This window comes from Polyodon spathula, chromosome 6 (genome assembly GCF_017654505.1).
Source record: "Polyodon spathula isolate WHYD16114869_AA chromosome 6, ASM1765450v1, whole genome shotgun sequence".
NCBI lineage: Eukaryota > Metazoa > Chordata > Actinopteri > Acipenseriformes > Polyodontidae > Polyodon > Polyodon spathula.
Genome location: NC_054539.1, coordinates 8041927 through 8063067, shown reverse-complemented (window position 1 = coordinate 8063067; position 21141 = coordinate 8041927). Strand labels below are relative to the sequence as shown.

Genomic DNA, 21141 nt, shown 5'->3' with positions numbered 1-21141 from the left:
TAGCTTTTAATAGCTCACCAATTACGAGTTATTATTGTGAACGAGTACAAAAACGGTATGTGAGAGCGCCACATTATAATCCTTACGATACAGATTTTAAACAAGGTTGAATCCAACAGGATAGATTTACAAAAGTACAGTTCTAAGAAAGATGGTGTGTGCATGCATGACACACACACACACATTATATATATATATGTATGTATGTATGTATGTATGTATGTATGTATGTATGTATGTATATATATATATATATATATATATATATATATATATATATATATATATATATACACATATACACACACACAAACACACACATATATATATACACACACACACTTTGTTTTTACAGTTTAAGCTATTTCATATATGCTGAACCAAATAAAAAATAAATAAAAAAAAACTCATTTGAATTGTATACATACACATTTGACTTGTATTTATTTAAAAGTTCACATTTCACAGTCACGAAGTACAGTGGTGTATCAAGATCCTGTCCATGATGACAAAAAAGCCAAAGTTGGAGTGGGATCTTTACAATACAGTATGTTTTTGGATAAGCATTTTGTGAATGGACATTTTGTGGATCTCATTAGTGGAGTCCAATGAATCCAAAGTGTCCTCCAGGATTCCCATCTTTTGCTTTCAGTCACTTATTGGCGTCTCTTCACAACCGTTCACCAAAACCACACAAAAAACAGGTCATTTGTAAAACATGTTTTAATTTTCCAGGTCTTCCAAATATTACAGTATACAGCAATTACAGTATTAAAGTATACTACATTTTACTTCATTGCACACAATATTCCAAATTAAAAACGCATGCTGCACTTGGCAGATTTGCTTGGAAGTATGTAGTGTCTAGGTGAAGACACTGCAGTGAGTTATGTTTCTGCTCCAGTGCAATGTCTGCATTTGTTTTTCTAAAAGTAAAATATATTTTTTTCTTCAAAACTAAGAAAAAAAACAGGATGTTCAATTAAGAAAAGAGTGAGCGAATGGTTTTTAACCAGGTCCATTTTCTCTTGCCTGTGATTCAAAGACTTATACACAGACCAAATCTATTTCTATTTACTTTAAACCAAATGAAAGTTGAAACCTGGCCTGAACACAATCTGTGCATGAATACAACTGAAAGAACTCGACATCACCTCAGTTTTAATGTAGCCGTAACGTGTCTCTTTTTAAAACACCCAATGTTGGTCCATTTCACCTATCTGTACTATTCAGAGCCTGCGCATTTACATTAAAACAAAATAATTACAATATTTGTTAACTTGCATGCTAACAGATTGTGAATAACAAAACTAAATATTTTGTACAAACTATATAATGGAAGGCTATAGACAAAAAAAAAATACAATATTGTAAAGCACAATACATAAATATTGCATTACAATTTTTGCACCCTGTAAACAGAACAGCCTACAGAGGACATTAAAACATAAATGGAACTAGGCACAGAACCTCCTCCCTTTTTAGCAGTCCTGTTCATGTCAAACATGTTACTATTATCATGAAATTAAAAATGCTTTACACCCCCCTAAACATTCTTCCACTATTTGTTTTTCCTAGGCACTGTTAACAAAAGTCTAGCAACTCTACTTTCAGAGAAAGATTGAACTCAATAGGCTGCTCTTTCTAGTTGTTTTAACAAATCGATTTTTGAAACTTCTCACATTCTGACCCCATGCCTTACTGTGAGAAGATCCTTATACAATTTCTAAATCAACCTTAACACAAGAGGAATAAACCGAAGATTTTTTTTTTTTTTTAAATCTCCAGTAGGCTGTCTTGTTTTGCCACAACATACACCATCGTGTAAACATTTTCTTGCAAGCAGTGTAATAGATAAATCATAAAAACAAAGTATTTTCATATCCATTATTTCACAACATGCAGTCAGCCACCAGCACAATAGTTCAGATGGTAGCCAATATGTTGTGTCTCATATACATCTTTTCAGATTCGCCTGTTGATAATCAGGTAGTGTCAACAACATACAGTAAGGTCCAACACACGAGCCCAAATTTGGTTTCAATAGTGTGGGGTAAAGAGGATGGCTGGTATAACTTAGGCAACAGTTCTTCTAAAACAATCACCTAATAATGAAAAAGTGGGGGGCACGTGTCATCCTCGGTGCCTGTGTAAATGACGCCCATGTTCTAGCAACAAAAGAGAAGGCAAGACCAGACAATATGCTTGGCAGTCATTGTGAATCATTACAATGACCAGCACATGATGAAGATACAAAATACACTGTAATTACTAGTAAGAAATGAAAGCCAGTGATGGGGGGTGGCCTGGTCCAGACTCCTAATCTGATTCATTATCTACGGCAGCATGTCAGTCTCAGGCAACCAAGGCAAAGGTGCAACAACCCTGCACAGAAGGTGGACCTTGCTGCTGTACACATGAGCTTACACTGTCCTGGAATTCAAGTCTTGGCTAGTAGCAAAATGATGACTGTGAAGTGATCAGGAAAAACTCAAAGTCTACGATTAAGACATTTAGCGGTTTTGATGAATACTGACTTTAACAACAATTTTGTTATATCAAAAAAAATACACAAATGCTTTAGGTTTCATCCTTCACTGCCACATATGCTTCCTGTAGCTGTTAGTGTAACATTTTAGAGAAGTTAGAAAAATAACTACATAACCTACAATTACTTCAAATAATATAATTATGTCCAGAGACAGTTAAAGTTCTGCAAATTTGAATATTTTATTTATATATATATATATTAGAACGGGTAGAAAAAAAGACAGACAGATCAGGCTTTTGGACTTAACTGACAAATTAAGATTAAAATATAAAAACATACCTTTTTTATTGCAAGTTTTTTTTCCCACTTTTCTTTTGTTTTTTTCCTTTGGTCTCTGCTTCGTTTTTATTGACAGCCACAGCTTTAAGGACGCTGAGATTGCGCACAGCCAGCGGGTTAAATCTCTTCTGCTTGACAAACGAAGGACCGCGTTCTGGAGCACCGTGGTGGGAGCCTGGATGAGGCCCATGTGATTGGGGTGGGTACACTGGCCAGCCTTGGGGCATGGGATTGGCAGGGGTGTAGTTTCCATACTGTCCATGGCCAGGTTGAGGTGGGTACTGAGAGTACGCTGGCAGAGAGCATGCACCTGCCTGTGGTGGGAAGGGAAGGTGCTGAGGTACTGCATGGGGCATAAAAGCAACATGTTGTGGAGCTGAATGGGACGGAGGAAGGAAGTTAACACGTTGAGGAGAGGGTGCAAAGTTAATAGGTTGAGGAGCTGGAGGGTTGGGGGTTATAAATACAGTGGGTGAGGGGGTGCCAGTAGGGGCAGATGACAACACTACAGGACTAGGCTTCTCCCACCACTGTTTTCCCTCCGGTTTGTTGGCATGCACTGATACCAAGGAGGAGGAACATTCACCATGTGGAGTCCAACTGCCTGGGGAGGGGTCTGGAGATTCGGTGTGGCTGCGATTCTGCGCCAAGCTTCCTGAAGCTGCTGTTAAATGAAAATAAATCTAAATCTATGGTATTTTTATATAGCGCCTTTCATAGTGGACCATCATCACAAAGCGCTTTACAGAGGTAGACTGTGAACTGTGCATTATATGAGGAGTCACTTACAACAGAAGATTGACTTAACATCTCATTCATAGGATGAAGCATAAGGTTAAGTGACTTGCTCAGGGTCACACACAGTGAGTCAGTCAATGGCAGGGGTGGGATTTGAACCGGTGACCATCAATGGCTGAGGTGGGATTTGGGCTGGTGACAAGCCCTGGACTTTAACCACTGGACCACACTGCTTCATTTAATATAAGTATATACATATATTTATAATTATTTTATTTTTGATTGTTAAACGGAGCATCTGACCTTGAAATCTTGTTCCCATTCTCATAGACTAGATATTAGTGTCAACTGCAAAGATACTCAGGCTATGTAAGGTCCTATTGTAAGTGACTCTGCATGACCAGTTGTGTTGCATAGTTCACCCCCTAGTCTCTAAATCACTTTGGATAAAAAAGTTTTCAAATGAGTAAATAATAATAATAAATAACAATAATTAATACTATTAATAACAGCCACCAAATTGCATCTGATAATTCTTCTCTAAACGCTGCTTTTGAAACACAGGATTTCATACAGCACAGAACCTCACTGAGCATGAGCACACCCCCAGACAATCTGAACACTCCACAAACTCTTCTCCAAACAATAAATAGCTCCAATAAGTGCATATTTACTGTTATGATTTTATGACTTCTGTTTTCAAACACCATTGAAGACCTGTAACAGAAGTCAAAAATCGAGAGAACTGTACAATACAAGCTGTGTACCAACTCAAAAAGACACCATCTCAAAACTTGTGGTCTGCATCATTGATACTGGCAAAGGAAAAAGCAATAGGCACGTCTACAATCACCTTGCTGCTAAATTGGTTTCATCTGTATTTGTAAATGCACTTTCTTCTATTCTTTCTATATATAAAAGATAAACCCACAGCAGACCAAGAAAACAAGGTGGCTAAGCTTTAAGAACTGAATAAACTACAGGAACTAGTTCTGTGTTGTCAAACCATGAGTTACCCGATTAGGTTTAAAAAATGTGCGAGATCAAACCTGCCACCAAGATACGTATCAAAATGTCATTAACTTGTAACCTGGCAAGTTCAGCCCAGGAAGCTAGAGCATTCCTGAACATACCCCACAACCCACAGAGACAAGTTTTACCTAAAAAATAACTACTGGTCCCTGGAGCACAAGGCACAACTCTGGAGGCATCTGCTTTGAGTTCAACGGTTCCATGGCCAGTAGGGGCCAAGCCAATGAATCCCCAATAAAGACCAGCGACTTTGCACTGTGTGGACAGGCATTCCTGACTTGCGGCTTGCCTATCACACTAGTAGAGCCTTGAATGTTGCCACAGCCCTGGTAGTTGGGCCTTAAACGAGAACTTGAGATAAGCTGTAGCATTCTATAATACAACACATCCCACAATCCATCGGGAGCTGTTAATCTTTCAGCATTGCCACTGCACTAGCTGCAGCTAGGAGAATTATCAGAGGGGAAAGGCTGTGAATCATAGCTAGCTCTACTATACCCCACACAAGCAGGGTTACTAAAGTTGCTGCGCTTACTATGGTATTTATGATATTGTATTGCTACGATACTACTTATTAATTTTAAAATATCGTAGAATACAATCATTTAAATGTTTAAGAAGCAATGGATTTGCAAACTTCTACAAGCTATCCTCACGGGATACTTAATAAACTAAAATCTACAGACACAACACTCAAACTTGAGTACTCAAAACACGTTTAAAAAAAGAAAAGAAAAAAATGTACACAAAAAACAGACCCCTATCAAAAACAACAAGTGTCGATCCAAATGCTATCTAAGATACTAGATACAAATCCATTCTGAAATGTTTTAATAAACAAGACAGGAAAAACAAAACCATCAGAACTTTAAAGCAACACTTGGATGGAAACTTTAAGGCAATTACAAGGATGGAATCTATCTCCAAAGCCCATACACTAACTGAAAATGAACAGTACCTTGCAGCTTTTGCAGTCTCTCCAGTTCCATTATGATATTTTCCTTTTTTTTCAAACGGGCTTCCTCTTCTTGTGTCAGTCTCTCTGCTTCCCCTAAAACCTAGAAGTGCCAGATTATCAGCCTCAGTGCTAACTTTACATTGCCATTAAACAACAGAACACGGACTCCCTTGTCCCGTTTCAATCTGAGGTTTTCTACAAACACAAAACTTCAGATCTAACAGACACTCAAAGTGTATTTTAACACTCTTAATTGAATTAGAATACCACCAATGTTATTTTCTTTTTTCCCCCAATGTTATAGATTTTGTTTCTATTAAACAAGCTGTCTTACCATACTGTATTTATTTGTGTCCATCTGTAATTGCCTCATTTAAAACTACTATACATTTAAAGACCAAGTAAAATTGCATATCCCTTTATAATTAGATGCATGACAAGCAAGCTTATAAAGGTACTAGCAATTTTACTTAAAAAAAAAAAAAAAACACATTAGAATGTACAGACATACCTTTAGACTCATTCTGTTGGATGACTTCTGCTGAACTCTGTTCTCATTGAGAGACACTGCTTCAATGACTCGCAGATTGGACTCGTGAACTGAAGTACTGGAATGAGGCTCCTGTGATGGACAGGTGTCCATGTAGTTTCCATACTGACTGTATCCAGCTTGTTGAAGCTGAAATTCAGAATGTGGTGCTGGAGGGTGCTTGTTTTCCCCCAGTCTTTGAATCTGCTTCAACTCTTTTCCCTCCTCTTTGCTGGAGTACTCATATGACGGCCGTCTAGTTGGGGATGGAGAGATGGAGCGGTTGTAATCTGACTCAGGAGACTTGGTTGGGCTGCGATGCGTCTCCCAGCTCCTCCTTGCCACTCCCCTGAGTTCTCTCTCTCTTTCGGAACGACGAGAAGACCCTGCTGCTGGTTTCTTTCCATAAAGACGTTCCTGAGTCCGCGCTGCCATCTTGCTGAATTCAGCCTCTCCAATATCGAGACCAATTGTTTTAAGCAGATTTTGAATTCTCTCAAACTCCTGCGAATCCTGAGGCTCATCTACAGCAGGGGCATCCCGGTCCTTTTCAGTAGGCTTTGGTGGATTATGGTCAACCACAGGTTGTCTCTGCTGACTTCCAACACTGTCAGGTTGTCTCATTTGAGGTGGACCAGTCCCTGACTTGCTTTCTTGAGGCCGATTCAAATTCCCAGGCTGTATTTCTTGATGGCTGCTTGGTGCAATCTTGCTCCTCAGACCACCAATGCCAGTCGTTCTTTGTTGCGTGCCATCTGCAGGTTTTCTACGTAGCAGGTGGTCCACCCCTGGCTGGCTCATCTGACGGTGGGCAATTCCAGATCGACCGACCGGACAATGGCCAATCTCAGACTGGGCTACTACTTTAGACTGGGATTGGGGGGTGGATGTCTGACCTAATGACTTCTCTTTGCCCTCTCCATAGAGAAATTTCTCCTCATCTTCAATATCGGGAGAATGCCACCGCTTTTCACGTGGGCTAGGGTTATTATCGCCCATAATTCCTAAAACTCTGGAAAACCCAGTGTCATCCTGACTGATCCTCTCATGTGGGAGGAGGAATTCACAAATGCTCTCCTCAGGATTTTCAGTTGAACCTTTAGACCGGTTCTCACAGTGGACAGAGTCATCAGAGATCTGTCGCTGGGTCTCCTCCCTTGCTTCTCTGAGCCGAGAGGAGAAGAGGCCAGAGCCAAGACATCTGTTGAGTGCACTGAGGAAGCGCTTCGTCTGTGTAGAGACCGGGGGTTGTCTGGAGTCATCACTGCTCTGTAAATGCATGGTTTTAAAAAAAAAGTTAAATAAATAATTTTCACTGCACTTTTAAATGCTGTCCAATTTTGAAGAAATGAAGTAACAACAGAATAAGTAAATACTTCTTTTGTTTATTCATTATAGTTGCTATAAATTTAAATATATATATATATATATATATATATATATATATAATCATATTATATATATATATATATTTATATACACCCACACACATTATATCTATATATATATATATATATATATATATATATATATATATATATATATATATATACACACATTCTATATGTGTATATATATATGTATATCTATAATAGATATTGGATATATATATATATATAATATAGATAATTATATATTATAGATTATGTGTGTGTACACAATATATTATATATATATACACACACACACACACACATATATATATATATATATATATATATATATATATATATATATATATATATATATATATATATATATATATATATTTAACAGTGACATTAGTTAGTCGTGTGTGTGTATACATAACATTTTGGGTTAAAGCACACATTTCACCAATTAAACAGGAGAAGTACACAAGGTAGTGATAATCTGTTATTAAAAGAAAACAGAAATTAACGCACCTCAAGATTGTATTTAGTCTATTCGTACCGATAAAACAAGGAAGACGTTACTTGGACCACGGTAACGTTATAGCTAGCTATTTGCTCCTGTTTTTGTTTTTTTTCGATAGTCAGAACTTTGATGAAGTAATAATTATCTACCTATTAAGTGTTCATTTTTAGCGTGGATGAAACACGCATTACAATAAAATAAATCTCCATCACAGACTATAACTAGCATTTTATATAGACTGAATAAATTTAGTATCCACATTGTTTTATAGTACTGTAGGTATTTGTACTCCAACACCACTTGCATTGTGGGCCTCACGCATATCTACATGGGGCGGTACAAAGCTCTATCAAACAATGGTTTCCCGCTTTGAAAGATACTAATAATGTAAGTGTTAAAAAAAAACCCAAAAACTAATACCAGTAATTAGGTATGTGTTCATTCAGGTTCAGTTACTGAAGCATAAGGTATCAGAATAATGTTACTGCATTAAAAAAAGAAATAAATAACTAATATTTACATATTATAATATATTTTGATATAATATATATATATATATATATATATATATATATATATAGATAATATATATATATATATATATATATATATATAAAAATTAATAGTTTGGGGAAACAAAATGCTACCAAATATACGTTAACTTCGAGCCTTGGATATTTCTCCAGGGGGTCAGCAAGAAATATTATAATACCAATAGAAAACGAAACAAAACGCTTTCAAAACAAGACTACAACAATTAACAGAAACAGAAAAAATACAAAATTTGGGAAAGCAAACAATTCCAATTTTCATGACCCTGGTCATGGTTAGTATTTGCAGCCCTGGTCAGATTTAAAAGACAGAGAAACATTCTTCATTCACAAAGCATTGCAGGTCAGAGACTTTACCAGCATTCTCACCTCAATACCAATGGCTGGATCCACATCGGGCTCACTCGGTTTCTTCAGAATCGACTTCTTGGGCATTGGCGACCCTTCATCGGTCTGGACCGGTCCACATTTGACATCTTCAGTGGCCCGGCTGGGAAGTCCTGAAATGTCATACCTTCTTGTTCCAGCCCTCTCCCATTCCAGCTCTTCCAGCTTTTTTATTTTGTGTGCCAGCTCTAACTCCCGGTATTCCTCGCCAGTTCGTCTGTTGAAATGGCAGGAGGGCGGGCTACGACTGCGGTCCCTGTTGGGTTCGTGCTGCTGGAAGCTCTCCGAGCTGTAAGCCCTGCTTTGGGGTTCTTGAATGACAGTGGAGTGCATGGTCTCCCTGTCCATTTCCAGATTGCTTCCGCTGGACCCTTCCTCTTGCCAACACTGTATGCGTGGTCTCCCCCAATCAATGTCTCGCCTGTGATTTAAAGGATTTCTGCCTTGAGATGAAGAGATTCCACTGTAATCCTCCTCAAGTTTCCCCCTGGTGTACAAAAGGTAACAGGCCAGGTTATAACTGTGCTGAAATCAGTCCTGGGTATAAAAACAATTGTCATGGTACAAACACAGGTAAATGCATGCCCCCTCTCCTCCCACCAAGTGGAGGATAATATATAATAGTGATACTGGAGACAGTACATACCATAAAACTTCCAATACTCGACGGGTCTCTAATAAGCACGGGAGCTGCTTGGAAATATGATCAATAGACGCCGGGTTATGAATAATAATATAATACACATTTGTACGTGTTTTTTTTTGTATTAACAGTATTTCGTGCATTTGAGTCTTTCAATGAATGTTCATATTTTGCTCCTTTTCCAGCGTTCTTATTTGTCAATGTACACGTTATAAAAACAAACTAGTTGTAGTTTTGTGATGAAACTGGTACTTGTATTGGTTTTATTGTTAATCTTTAAACAGTTTGAAGCATTTTTGAGTGTGCTGTGGGCCAACAGTATGAACTTATTTTTCGTATTAACACAGTATTTCATGAGGTTGTTTTGCAATGGAGATCGTTGCTGGATAATGTGTCATCGATTGTCCATGCTTACCAATGTAAATGTTTTGAGGGTTAAGTATAAATATAATGTGTTAATCAAGATGATACTTACTACTTTTATTAATTTTAAAACCTTTTTTTTTTTTTTTATTGTGCTGCAAGTCTACCTCAATACACGCTTGTGTTCCGATATTTACAGGGCTGTCTTTAGTGGATTTTACTGTTTTTATTATTATTACAATACAAACTTATTACCCACTGACACAACCTTTAATGACACTGCTGGAATGTTGTAATTTACTTATGTCGTTTCTATAAGGTTGTGTGCAGGCAGCTTTTTCATGATTGCATCTGAAATATCTGCAGACGGTACTGATCTTGCATAATAAACGCAGTCTCTCAAATAGTCGCCGTTCTCCAATAGGCGCTGGGCCTACTGGCAAATACTGTAAAAAACGTCGGAGGGTTTATTTAAAGTTTCACGGTAGATACATTTAAAAAAAAAAAAAAAAAAAAAACTAAGAAAACAATAGCAACAATCTTACGGCAGAACCTTCACTCCTGGAAGGGTTAAACCACTGGGACACAGATAATTCTATGCTTTGTATATGGTTTGCCTCACCTAGCTGTGGATTCAAACTTGTCCTTCGGAGTGTGTACATTGTGTGGGAGCTGCCCACGATTGGGAGCCTCTGTCAGTTGTACAGCCTGCCTCGAAATTCCGTACTCTGCTGTTAGAGCCATTTCCCGCTGAGCGATCTCCAGCTCCAGCTCTGCCTTTTGCTTCCTCTTGCGGGCCAGCTCCACCTCCCGCAAACTCGCACTGGTGTTACTGTCGAACTGTCGGGAGGGCGGGGTGCGACTGCAGCTCCTGCTCCTCTCGATCTGTTCAGGGGGCCTCTCAGAGCTGCATCCTCTCATTTCAGGCCACAGGTTGCCCCTGTGTTGTATGGTCTCTTCGTCCCTTTCCCTGCTGCTTCTGCCAGACTCCTCCTCATGCCACGAGGTGCAGTGGCCCCCCTCCCAGGGGTAGCCAATGTCTCCCTGTTCAACTGAGGGATATGCCACTTGTGATGATGGGCCTCTGTTATAGTGCTCCTGATTTTCCTCACTGCATTACAAAAGAAACCAAGGCATGTAACACTCACACGGGATAATAGGGGTGCCACAGTATGGCAGTGTCCATACAGAATAGACTAAAAAATTATTCTGTATTTAGAACAGAATAGTGATGGGAACCAATAATAACAATAATAATAACAATAATAAATAATATATACAATCTGTATAAAAATCACCACACAATTTCTAGTAATTTGGGCACTGTTTAAGCAAGGCATTTCAGCATGACAGTTTTTCTGTCCCATGAGACTGACTCACTCTAAAGCAGCACAACACGTTTTTTCCATAGGGATGACTACATGTCTGCACACAAAATCTGGTTTATTCATCTCACATATCCCACGGAGCTCTTTTTCAACTGCCATTTTTTAAACTTCTGGTGAGGTGTTAAACAAGTGGAAGGTATGTTTGTCACGTCTAGTGAATACATACTGATCGAACATTTAAAGAGAGAGAGAGAGGTAGATGTCGGCATGGTTACCCAAAAACCCGGGTTTTAAATTGCCATACGCTACATGGGTCTCTCTTTACTGATTCTGATTTATTAAATTTGAGAATTTAAAGAAATTGTAGAAAATATGACAATGCAGTTGTAATTGTGGGTTTCTGGCCGGAGTAATAAAGACAACGTTAAAACAAGCTTTGAATTGAGCCTTTTCTTAACTGACGGGATATCAATGTTTAAAACAAAACAATAACACACAGCGAGCAGCAAGTAACACCTCAATAACAGCTCAGCCTTGTTAAAACACTTCTCAGCCGGGAAATGTTTATACAGCGAATGTGTTGTAATGCTGCATGCAAGACCGACAGCGGAGAGCTCAGAGTCATAACTGCGGCATGAGCAGGGGGTGTGACCACTGGACTGTGTGTTCCGTTTGTGTGTGTGTGCGTGTTCTGTAATTGGTTGTTTATGTTCTGTGGCAACGAAGAAATATAGGTCGTTGCTTAACCTTTGCAAAGGGCAACATTACACATGGATGAGAGAGTCAAAATGATCTCACCCAGGTCCATTCATATGATTTGTATAAAAATGCCAAATAACGCTATAACGCGGGTCTCAGAGGACAGACAATATGAGTGTTACAACGTCAGAGCGTTATAAACGGGGAGGGGGGCCCCCACAGGACACAACACACATCAAAATACAAAATAACTCCCTCTCTATAATGTGCTTTATGCAAAAATGCATAAAGCACCATGGAATCAACGCTACATTTTTTTTTTACAAAAAAGAGGTAACATTCCCACTTGTGGATCATTTTAATTGGCAGTTTTTAAACTACAACTAGCCTAGCTAAACAGCGGTCGGGAGTTCAGTTCGAAGCGACAGACAAATAAACCAAGTGTGAGATGGACAGCGGGTCGGGCGAGGGGAAGAGGGAATGGGCTCGCCCCAGATTCGGCTGCCGGAGCGGGGCTGAAGCGTCTCATCTCCCAGAGAATGATGCAGATCCTTTCGCAGTAATAAAGTAAATACATTAGGAAAGAACTACGTAATATGCTAATATTTATTTAGATCTAAAACGAATGCTTAATAAGATGTCTGTGTTACAAAGTGTCAGCGTAGCTTTTTTCAGTTCAGACACTATCAAAAGGGAGAGACAGAAACAGAAGTTAGACTGCAAAGTTGTTTACAGTTTGAACACCAGTACTGTATTTACTTTAGAAATTTTGCATGAATCACTATTAGAGGGAATTGGGGGATATGCCGTAGGGGCGTTACATCTGAGGGGTGTTATAATCGAGTTATAGCGAGGGAGCACTGTATACATTTTTATTGTAGAAAACTGTAAAAATGTTTTCGCATGCACTTGATTTCTGTGAACTTTTAGATTGTTTTTTTCCTCTTGTTGAACTAACAGGGGAAGCAAACTACCAGCATATATTTTGCCCCTCTGTCCTTTTTTTTGCTCAGTTTGTACACACTACTATTGTTACCTTTTGCCTTTAAAAGGTTTAAAATAACAAAACAATGGAAAGTCATTCAGAAGACACCAGAAGTCTGACATTAAAAAAAGAAAAAACAACACAATAAAATGCACCCTGTAAATGCAAGACTGTGCTGTTTTATGAGCAAACAAGGCATCGCAGTCCCGCCCCCCAAATCTCATTTTCAAATTGATTGTCCAAACAAGCTAATTATGGATGGAAAAGGAAAGACTGGCAAAAGTAAGCCAAAGCAACTATTATTATTATCATCATCATATAACACGCACGTCTGTAAAACAGAGTAGGGGTATTTTATTTACTTATTTATTTTACGTTTCAGGATGGACTTGCCTAGACCCACCCCCCCTACAAAAAAAAAATAAATAAAAACAACACGCTAGGTGTGCCAGTGATGGCTGGTTAAGGTATAACCAAAAACATCAACAATGGTGTCAAAATACCGAAACCCTAAATAAAATTCTGTCTGTGTTTACTATAATGCCTCACCTATACTGGAACATCTCCTGATCTTGACTAGCATTGCCATGGAGGCCAGCATTGTCATTCCATTGCCAGATTGTCACCTGCACCGCTCTCCGCTGGTCCGTTTCCAGCATCTTACAGATACTGAACTCAACCTGGAAACAAGGGGGAGGGGAAAGAGGAGGAAGAGTACAAATTTAAGTTTGCTGCAAATTCACTTAATAATAAATTGGTTACCAACTGGGCCCCGCTATGTTATGGTTGAATTTCTTACCTTATCCCCAGTCTGTGGACAGGCAGACCCTTCTAAATCATTTTTGTAGTACGGAACAGTCAATGCCATACCATGTTCTTCGTATGTAATAAAACCGCTCACCACATCCTAGGGGCAGAAAGAGACGGCACATTTTCAAAATTACAGCAGCCTTCTCGAACACCATCTGGCTTTTTTCTTTCAAAAGTAACATTTTGTATCATAACAAATGTTTACATGTGCAAGATGTTAATTAACAGATGTCCACTGGAACTAGCAAGTGTATTAAAGCAGCAGTTTTATACCCCCTTTATACTACAATAGCCCCCAATTGGTTCATCTGACTCCTTTTAACTAATGAAGCTACCACTTTGTAATTGTTTTGCACTATGAGCATTTTTTTTTTTTAATTAATATAATTCAATTCTGAAGGAAACAAAACACAGTAAAAAGAGGGAAGAGACAAAAATGTGTTTTTAGAACTTAAGAGCCCTGTAACCAAATACAGTCTAACTTCATCATAACAAACCCCCATGGGACCTGGAGAAACGTTTGTTACATCAGGTGGTTCACTATAATAGGGTTTGGCAATTTGCTGCATCAGAATAATGAAGAAATGCCCAAATTGAATTGAACACCTTTATACAGCAGTTCTTTCAAGACAACTTCACATTGATCAACATGTAAACTACATTTAAAAGAAAAAAGTTTTTAAAAAAAGCACACTTACATGCTGAATACAGTAATTACATGCCCTTTTGCTTGAAAAGCATATCCAGGGTAGATTGCTTCATATTTTTCTCAACGCACGCTGTTTCAATCTTGTTAACCCCTCATGCCGGTTGCCATCGTTGCAGTGTGTGTGACGATGCATACGTCACACATGATGCGCGCTACAATAGGTTATCTATGAATCAGCCTTATCTTCAGATTAGCCTACCAAAGTCTTTGTTTTAACTGAGAGGAAAAAACACATTCACACTGGAGAAAGTTCAGTGTCAGTCACTACCGAGATTTATCCGGGTAGATTTTGTAAAAGTGATTGTTCTAAATTAGGCTAATTTCCATTGGGAAAAAAAAAAAAAAAAAAAAAAACCAAGAACGACGAACCTAGCAATTTCCCCGAAACAACATTCTTCCCAAGCAATATCACTTAATCTGACAATGTAAAGTTTTCATTTGAAATAAAAAAACCCTTTCAACTATATTGGAATGCACTAAACCCTGTGTGGCTGACCCCAGGAGCATACAGGCTGGGTGTAAAACCTTGAAAGAACAACATGCAGTGAATGATTACATTCTCCAAACCTTTTCTTTGCCCTGAATGGGGGCTTCAAAGGCGGTGAGTACGGCTTCCTCCTTCACTACACCCACATAGCGCTCCATGGACACTATTTCTGAGGGGCGTGTGGGGAGCTTCTTAATCCTTCCTGCAAAGCATTTTTCTGAAAACTTGTCCTGGAAAGGGAAGCCAGGAGGTAGGATAATAAATCATTTTTAATAAATCTTGCCTGATTACACATTACCTATGCAAAAGGAAAATGATTGGTCCAAGTACTAGTGATTTTACTAGTGTCTTTTGGTACATTTTTTATGAACGATTAATGCTATGTCAGCGTTTAAACCATATACACATTCTGATGTATACCGACAGCCCTGGTTAATATTTTCTAAGCAAACAAACCCTAAAGAAGCAAATAGTTTTAACACTGCAAAAACTTAACTACAAACTAGAATAAATAAATAAACACCTACACAAAGTACATATTGAAATTAGGGCTGTCACTCGATTCACATTTTTGATTGGTTAGCCTAATTTATGGGCATTAGTTGATTCATCGGTAAATTAATTCATGCACATTATTTATAAAGGTAATGATCTTATAGCAGCTGTCTTGCATGCAATACAAAAAAAAATTAAAAATGGGAATTTTGTCTTTTTAAAAGCATTTGTATTATTTTTCTCTCAGGAAATGTCTCTCTTTGTATTTGTACTGCACTGTTGAGATGTAACCGTTCTGGCCCTGTTAGTGAATAAACTAATTATAGTTTAATAATAAACTAATAAACAAATTATATTATATTCAAAGAACAAAACAAAACTAATCATAATAATAAAATACAGCTTATGTGTTATAGAACCTATCAAATGCACAGATTGCAATACATTGTTATAGCTACTGTTCAGGGATCAGTGCCACAAATGGGAAATACATTTTTTTTTTTTTTTTAATGTTCCCTTCTGTTGACAAATTACACAGATAAAGATTTTATTTATTTATTTGTTTATTTTTTAAACAAACTATTGCATAAAAGTGTACTGTAAATTAAAGCCTATACATTAAATTTATTTACACTTGTGTTCTCTGAATTAATATTGAAAACAAATAATCCTTTTAAAATAGTGTTAATACGTATTCACGGGGATGTACAGTAAGGACTAAATAAATGCCTTTTTGTGGTACGTCAACGTTGTTTGGCATAAATATTTACACAGCACGGTTCTCTCATCCGAGTCCTCAAAATACTTCCAAAAGTGGCTTTGCCTTGTTCATTTTAGACTAGAGATGCCGTTTTATTCAAAATATACAACATCAGAAAAAAAGCTTGTCGTTAACTTTTTAACCCCTTGTGAACCGGATACCATACCACGCCTACTACAACATGACACAGAGAGCGCACCAATGACGCGCCAGATCGACCGGGAATAAAGCCCACCCCTGTGTCAATCTTTCTGTTGCACCAATTAGAAAAGCTACTTGGAGGCAATTGCCAAACCCCTTCCTTTGTATAATATCCACCCTTACAGCAGTAGGATAAGCGACAGACCGCTGTATATGATGATAAATTACTAAAATGAATACATTACAAAAATATTCTTTTGATTAAATTTGTCATGCGACTAATTATACGTCTAGCATATTATTAAATGTTTAACACTTCTTTGGAGTTGATACGTTTAAAATTCTCATCCCTACCAAGTAAATGTTAGCAAAGTATTTAATATTTTTTTAGAAATATAGTTAATGAAGAGATTGACAGTACTTTTCATTAAAACATGAATCTAAATCTTGAAGTTGTAACGAGCCCCTATCTTTGAGAAGCCCTGGTTTAAGAGAATGTTGCAATTGTGGACAACAAGCACTAAAACAGGGGTGTCAAACCAGAGTCCGAGGACTGCAGGGTCTTCTGGTTTTCATTCCAACTTAAGCTCTCAATTACCATAATTGATCTAACTATTTGTTCAATTTGACATATTTAATATTTTTCAAGGTCTTTTACAGTTGGTTTTAAAAATGCACTTGATTCAAGGCAAACGACCTATGAAACATTTTGAGGCCTGAAGAGAGGTGTTAAATGTGTCCACTTAATCAAATAATTGGACCAATTAAGTAATTGAGAGCTCGGGTGGAACGAAAGCCAGAAGACACTGCAGCCCTCCAGGAACTGAGTTTGACACCCCTGCACTAAATGAACAGCCCATATCATATTCTGTAAAACAGATTATGCTGTACTCACAGGGATTTCTGTAAACTCCACGACGTCTGAAGGTTTCAGTTGGACCTCCCCCAGAATCTCACTGTACGGGAAAAACATCTTGGAAATATTGCGGTCAGAACACTTGATGAACCCAAAGTCACTATTCATTGCGACTACCAAGCCCTGGAGAGATAGGAGGACAAAAAGCAAATAGTCACCACCCTGCTCACCCAAGGACAGTAGTTCCCAACTCCAGTTCTGAGAACTTCACATGTATTTTAAAAATCGACAGGGCACATTAAATAGCACCCATAGTCTGTACGACTATAAGGCCTGTGGTACATTTTCTGTTTTGCAAAAACTACAATGCATGCCATACAACACACTTTTTTTTTTTTTATTATTTTAAATCAGCCGTCATCAGGATCACAATTTGACAGTGCAGGGATGGAAATAAGACTCCCACTGCACAGCAGTTACACTGAAGTGGTTCCTGCAGTTTCTGAACAGTTTTTACAAGACTTCTGAATTAAAGCTGCCCTGTCATTCCACAATCAGGACCGGATTGCACTAAATTAAAACTCTGGTGTTTTAACTGCCTTGTTCCATGTCTGGTTAAGCACGGTACTATATCTCAAAATATACTTGTTCAGAGTCCAGTTCGTTTACATTCCCCAAAGGTAAGCAGCTTGATTATTTCCTGGTTTTACTACAAGTTGATCAAGACACACCTGAGCTTGTTACCCCTACACTGTGGCTTTATCAAGCATGTATTAAAACCTGGAACGGGTGAAACCGCTCTGCAAGAAGAGTCTTATTTCCATCCCTGCAGTGTTGTGACAGGAGAGAAAAATATTACATGGTTTACTTTTTTACAGCAAGCAAAGTGCTTGATCAAGCGCTTCCACTTGATGTCACTATGATCCGAGGATCGGAGTCTGGTTTGGGCTTCAAGTGATTGAAACTGGAAATCTTGAGGTACCACCGACCTGTTCTACTGTTGAGGCAGAACAAATCTTAGAAGGTACCTATAGAGGAGGACTGGGAACATTTGATATAAGCTGTCTCTGCATGACTCACCGTTTGTCGGATTTCATTAGTGTGCTGAAAAGTGTCTGGCAAGATTTCAATGTTTGTAGCTCGCTCCAGTTTGTTACGCCGGTCAATAGACACGTTAAACTGCACATGATCACCCTCCAACAGTGTTGCCTTCGTCCTGATGTCATTGACTGTGAAGGACAGCTCCTTGGTGCAGTTAATCGTCGCTCGGATACAGCCTGGCAAAGATTTGATCTGTGAGCAGAATAAAATACAGTAAGGGAAGATTACTACTCGTCCCAGCAAAATAAAAAAAAAATGTATACAAGGAACGTCCAAAAAATACACTTTAATCTATATTAATCTATATTTATTTCTATAAAGACCATCTTGACTAGGCAGCCTGTGGCTATTGTAATGATTTCAATTTCTAACAAACAAAAAATACTGCTCAGTAAATATTTTACATTAGAACAATTCTCAGTGACTCACTCTGATGACCGTCCCTTCAAACCACTTGACACTGATGTCATGCAAAATAACTGTTCCCATTGGCAGCAGCCGTACACCCACGGCTACTTCTCTTCCCTGTAGGCACAAAATACTGGATTCACTAAAATGGTGGTGGACAGAAAACACCCATTTCCGTTATTCAAGATGTTTTTTTTCCAAGAGAATCTAACCTTTCATTTGATTTGGCGCTTACTGATTTCTTGAGGTGCTAAGTTGATGAGGGTGTCTTACTGTACAGATTACCTCAAAGTGTGCTATCTGTCATCTCTTACAATAAGAGACACCCTACACACAACATATTGGCTTATTTTAAAAATTACAAAAGCAAAGATTGCATAGCTATTAAACATAAAAAGCATGTTGTTCTTTTTTTAGTTTTCTGTGAATGGCATAACATAAGATGTACTTGAATTTTAACAAAACCATACTGGAGATTATCTCGCCATGACTTTAAATGTAAAAAATCAGAGCTGTATCATGCAGCATACAAAAAGCGTACCATCCTATGGTTGTTTTAAATGCATGCAAACCAAGTCAGTTCCCAAAACGAAACTCAACAAAAATCTATTTTATGTTCATACTAAATCAATAAAGAGTACTCACTTTAACCTTAGCAATAGTGAACTCCACATTTTCTCCTACCACCAGGGTCTCTGGGTTCCCACAAAATTCAGTGTAGTGAAAGAAGATCTCCTGTGCTATATCCGCCCTTTCGATGAACCCAAAAGACTTCTATTTGAAACAATATTAACAGGAAGACAAGTTACTTTTTTGCCACTACTATATCCCATATAAATGCACAGCTCTGGTGTGAACCTCACCTTGACTCCAGAGATAACTCCCTGATACCATACTTCTCCTGCCATATTGTGAGCACTGAGAAAAAGACCCATTAGTACATCAATAAAGGTTTGGGAGCGTTTTTGCGCAGCATTTTATTAAATGGAAGCACATTATGAATAATCTAATACAACTTGTAAAAAGCAGACTTTAAAATGCAACCTCTTCTGGTTTTCTACAAACACAACACTTTCTGTTCGCGTCTTGAATCCAAATGACTGATGACTTTTTTCCCCCACATGTCCTGCATCATTGTTATTTCTGCTATATGTACTGCACTACACAGCAGAAAGCAATAGTAAATAATACAAACACACCCACTCTCAAGATCACCCAAGAAGTATGTCTTGGTTAGCCCTGATAAACTACACTTGTGACTCATTACAAGCTATTTTTGACATGCTGTACCTGGGTGGAGGTCCGATTTGAACATCCATTGTCCCGGGATGGTCATATGGGATATAATCGGGACCCTGCAAGCAAAACAATAAAGGGCAGATAATCTTCTGTGTATTCTAGCATTGCACAAGAAACTGGAGATGAGAAAAGTAAAATAACTTGTACTCTCTGTCTATTGAATCCGATTGAAATATTCTGTTCAAACAATCTGCGGTTCGTTCATCATAGTGCCCATCAATGGCCAGGAGGGTGCCTGTTTAATTATAATGTATAGTGACTGACAAGGCAGTTGAAAAATACCTTTAGCAATCCAATCAAACTGGACAGTCAGACTTCTGGCTCTGGCAAAGTGAAGTGTTCAGAATAAAATATGCTGGCATTATATTTTAGAAAAACAAAACATTATTGCAACACTATCTAATCATTTCCAAATGTATAACTGTTTGGCAACAGTGTAGGTTGTGTACACACATTTTATGTATTTGTAGGTCTGTTAAACTGCCAATTTTTCTAACGTAAAAATAAGGTTACAGCATTGTGGTCACATGAAAAGCAGGATTTAAAGTACTTTTATTCCTAATTAATTAGGGCAGGGGCTTCGGGTATATGTTTGTAATAGTAGACTTAAAACCAGCAAAAACTACACGATACTGAAATCAATTCTCCTAAAACAGCCACACACTAAGGATAGGGTCGTGTTGTGAAAATGCTACACGTGCAGCAGCAACTTAAGTCTGCATGGAATTATTTATTTGACTGAAAAGCTTCACCGGGAGCTACACAGACGATATTCAGTTTTTCGATCTGTTTTAAAATGGTCATTTCTAAAGCCCAAGCGCAACGCGTTTTGATCCAGGCTGTAAGCAGCTTAGCCTACCTGTTCCTGGCCGGGGCGACAAGGCATGTTGAATTGATGGTTCTCTCCGCTGCGAAACGGCAACCTGGGAAACATCGCGGCCTGCAGGAAAAACAGGTAAAATAACTACAGTAACGGTGCAAACTACTTTCCGCTGTCTGATTTTCTTTGCCCTTCATAAACAGTCACTTAAGTCCAGCGTTGGCTTTCGTTTGGTTATAATGGTTATACATTTTCTTCGGCATGCAAGCTCGCCGCTATTGTTTTTTTCTCCATTGAAAATGACAAAACACAGATG

At 38.2% G+C, this 21141-nt stretch overlaps 1 protein-coding gene across 1 annotated transcript; it reads right to left on the bottom strand.

Moving 5' to 3' along the window:
• Window positions 1-705: 705 nt before the first annotated feature.
• On the bottom strand, window positions 706-21124 carry LOC121316771. Its single transcript, XM_041251945.1, has 15 exons — window positions 20865-21124; window positions 19997-20061; window positions 19570-19624; window positions 19352-19480; window positions 18728-18823; window positions 18278-18490; window positions 17237-17380; window positions 15026-15175; window positions 13739-13846; window positions 13489-13619; window positions 10550-11038; window positions 8904-9408; window positions 6070-7356; window positions 5559-5658; window positions 706-3494 (listed from the first exon to the last, which is right to left on the bottom strand). Exons 1-15 carry the CDS (start codon window positions 20937-20939, stop codon window positions 2836-2838), a joined length of 4206 nt encoding a protein of 1401 aa, XP_041107879.1. The 5' UTR covers window positions 20940-21124; the 3' UTR covers window positions 706-2835.
• Between the last annotated feature and the right edge of the window lie 17 nt (window positions 21125-21141).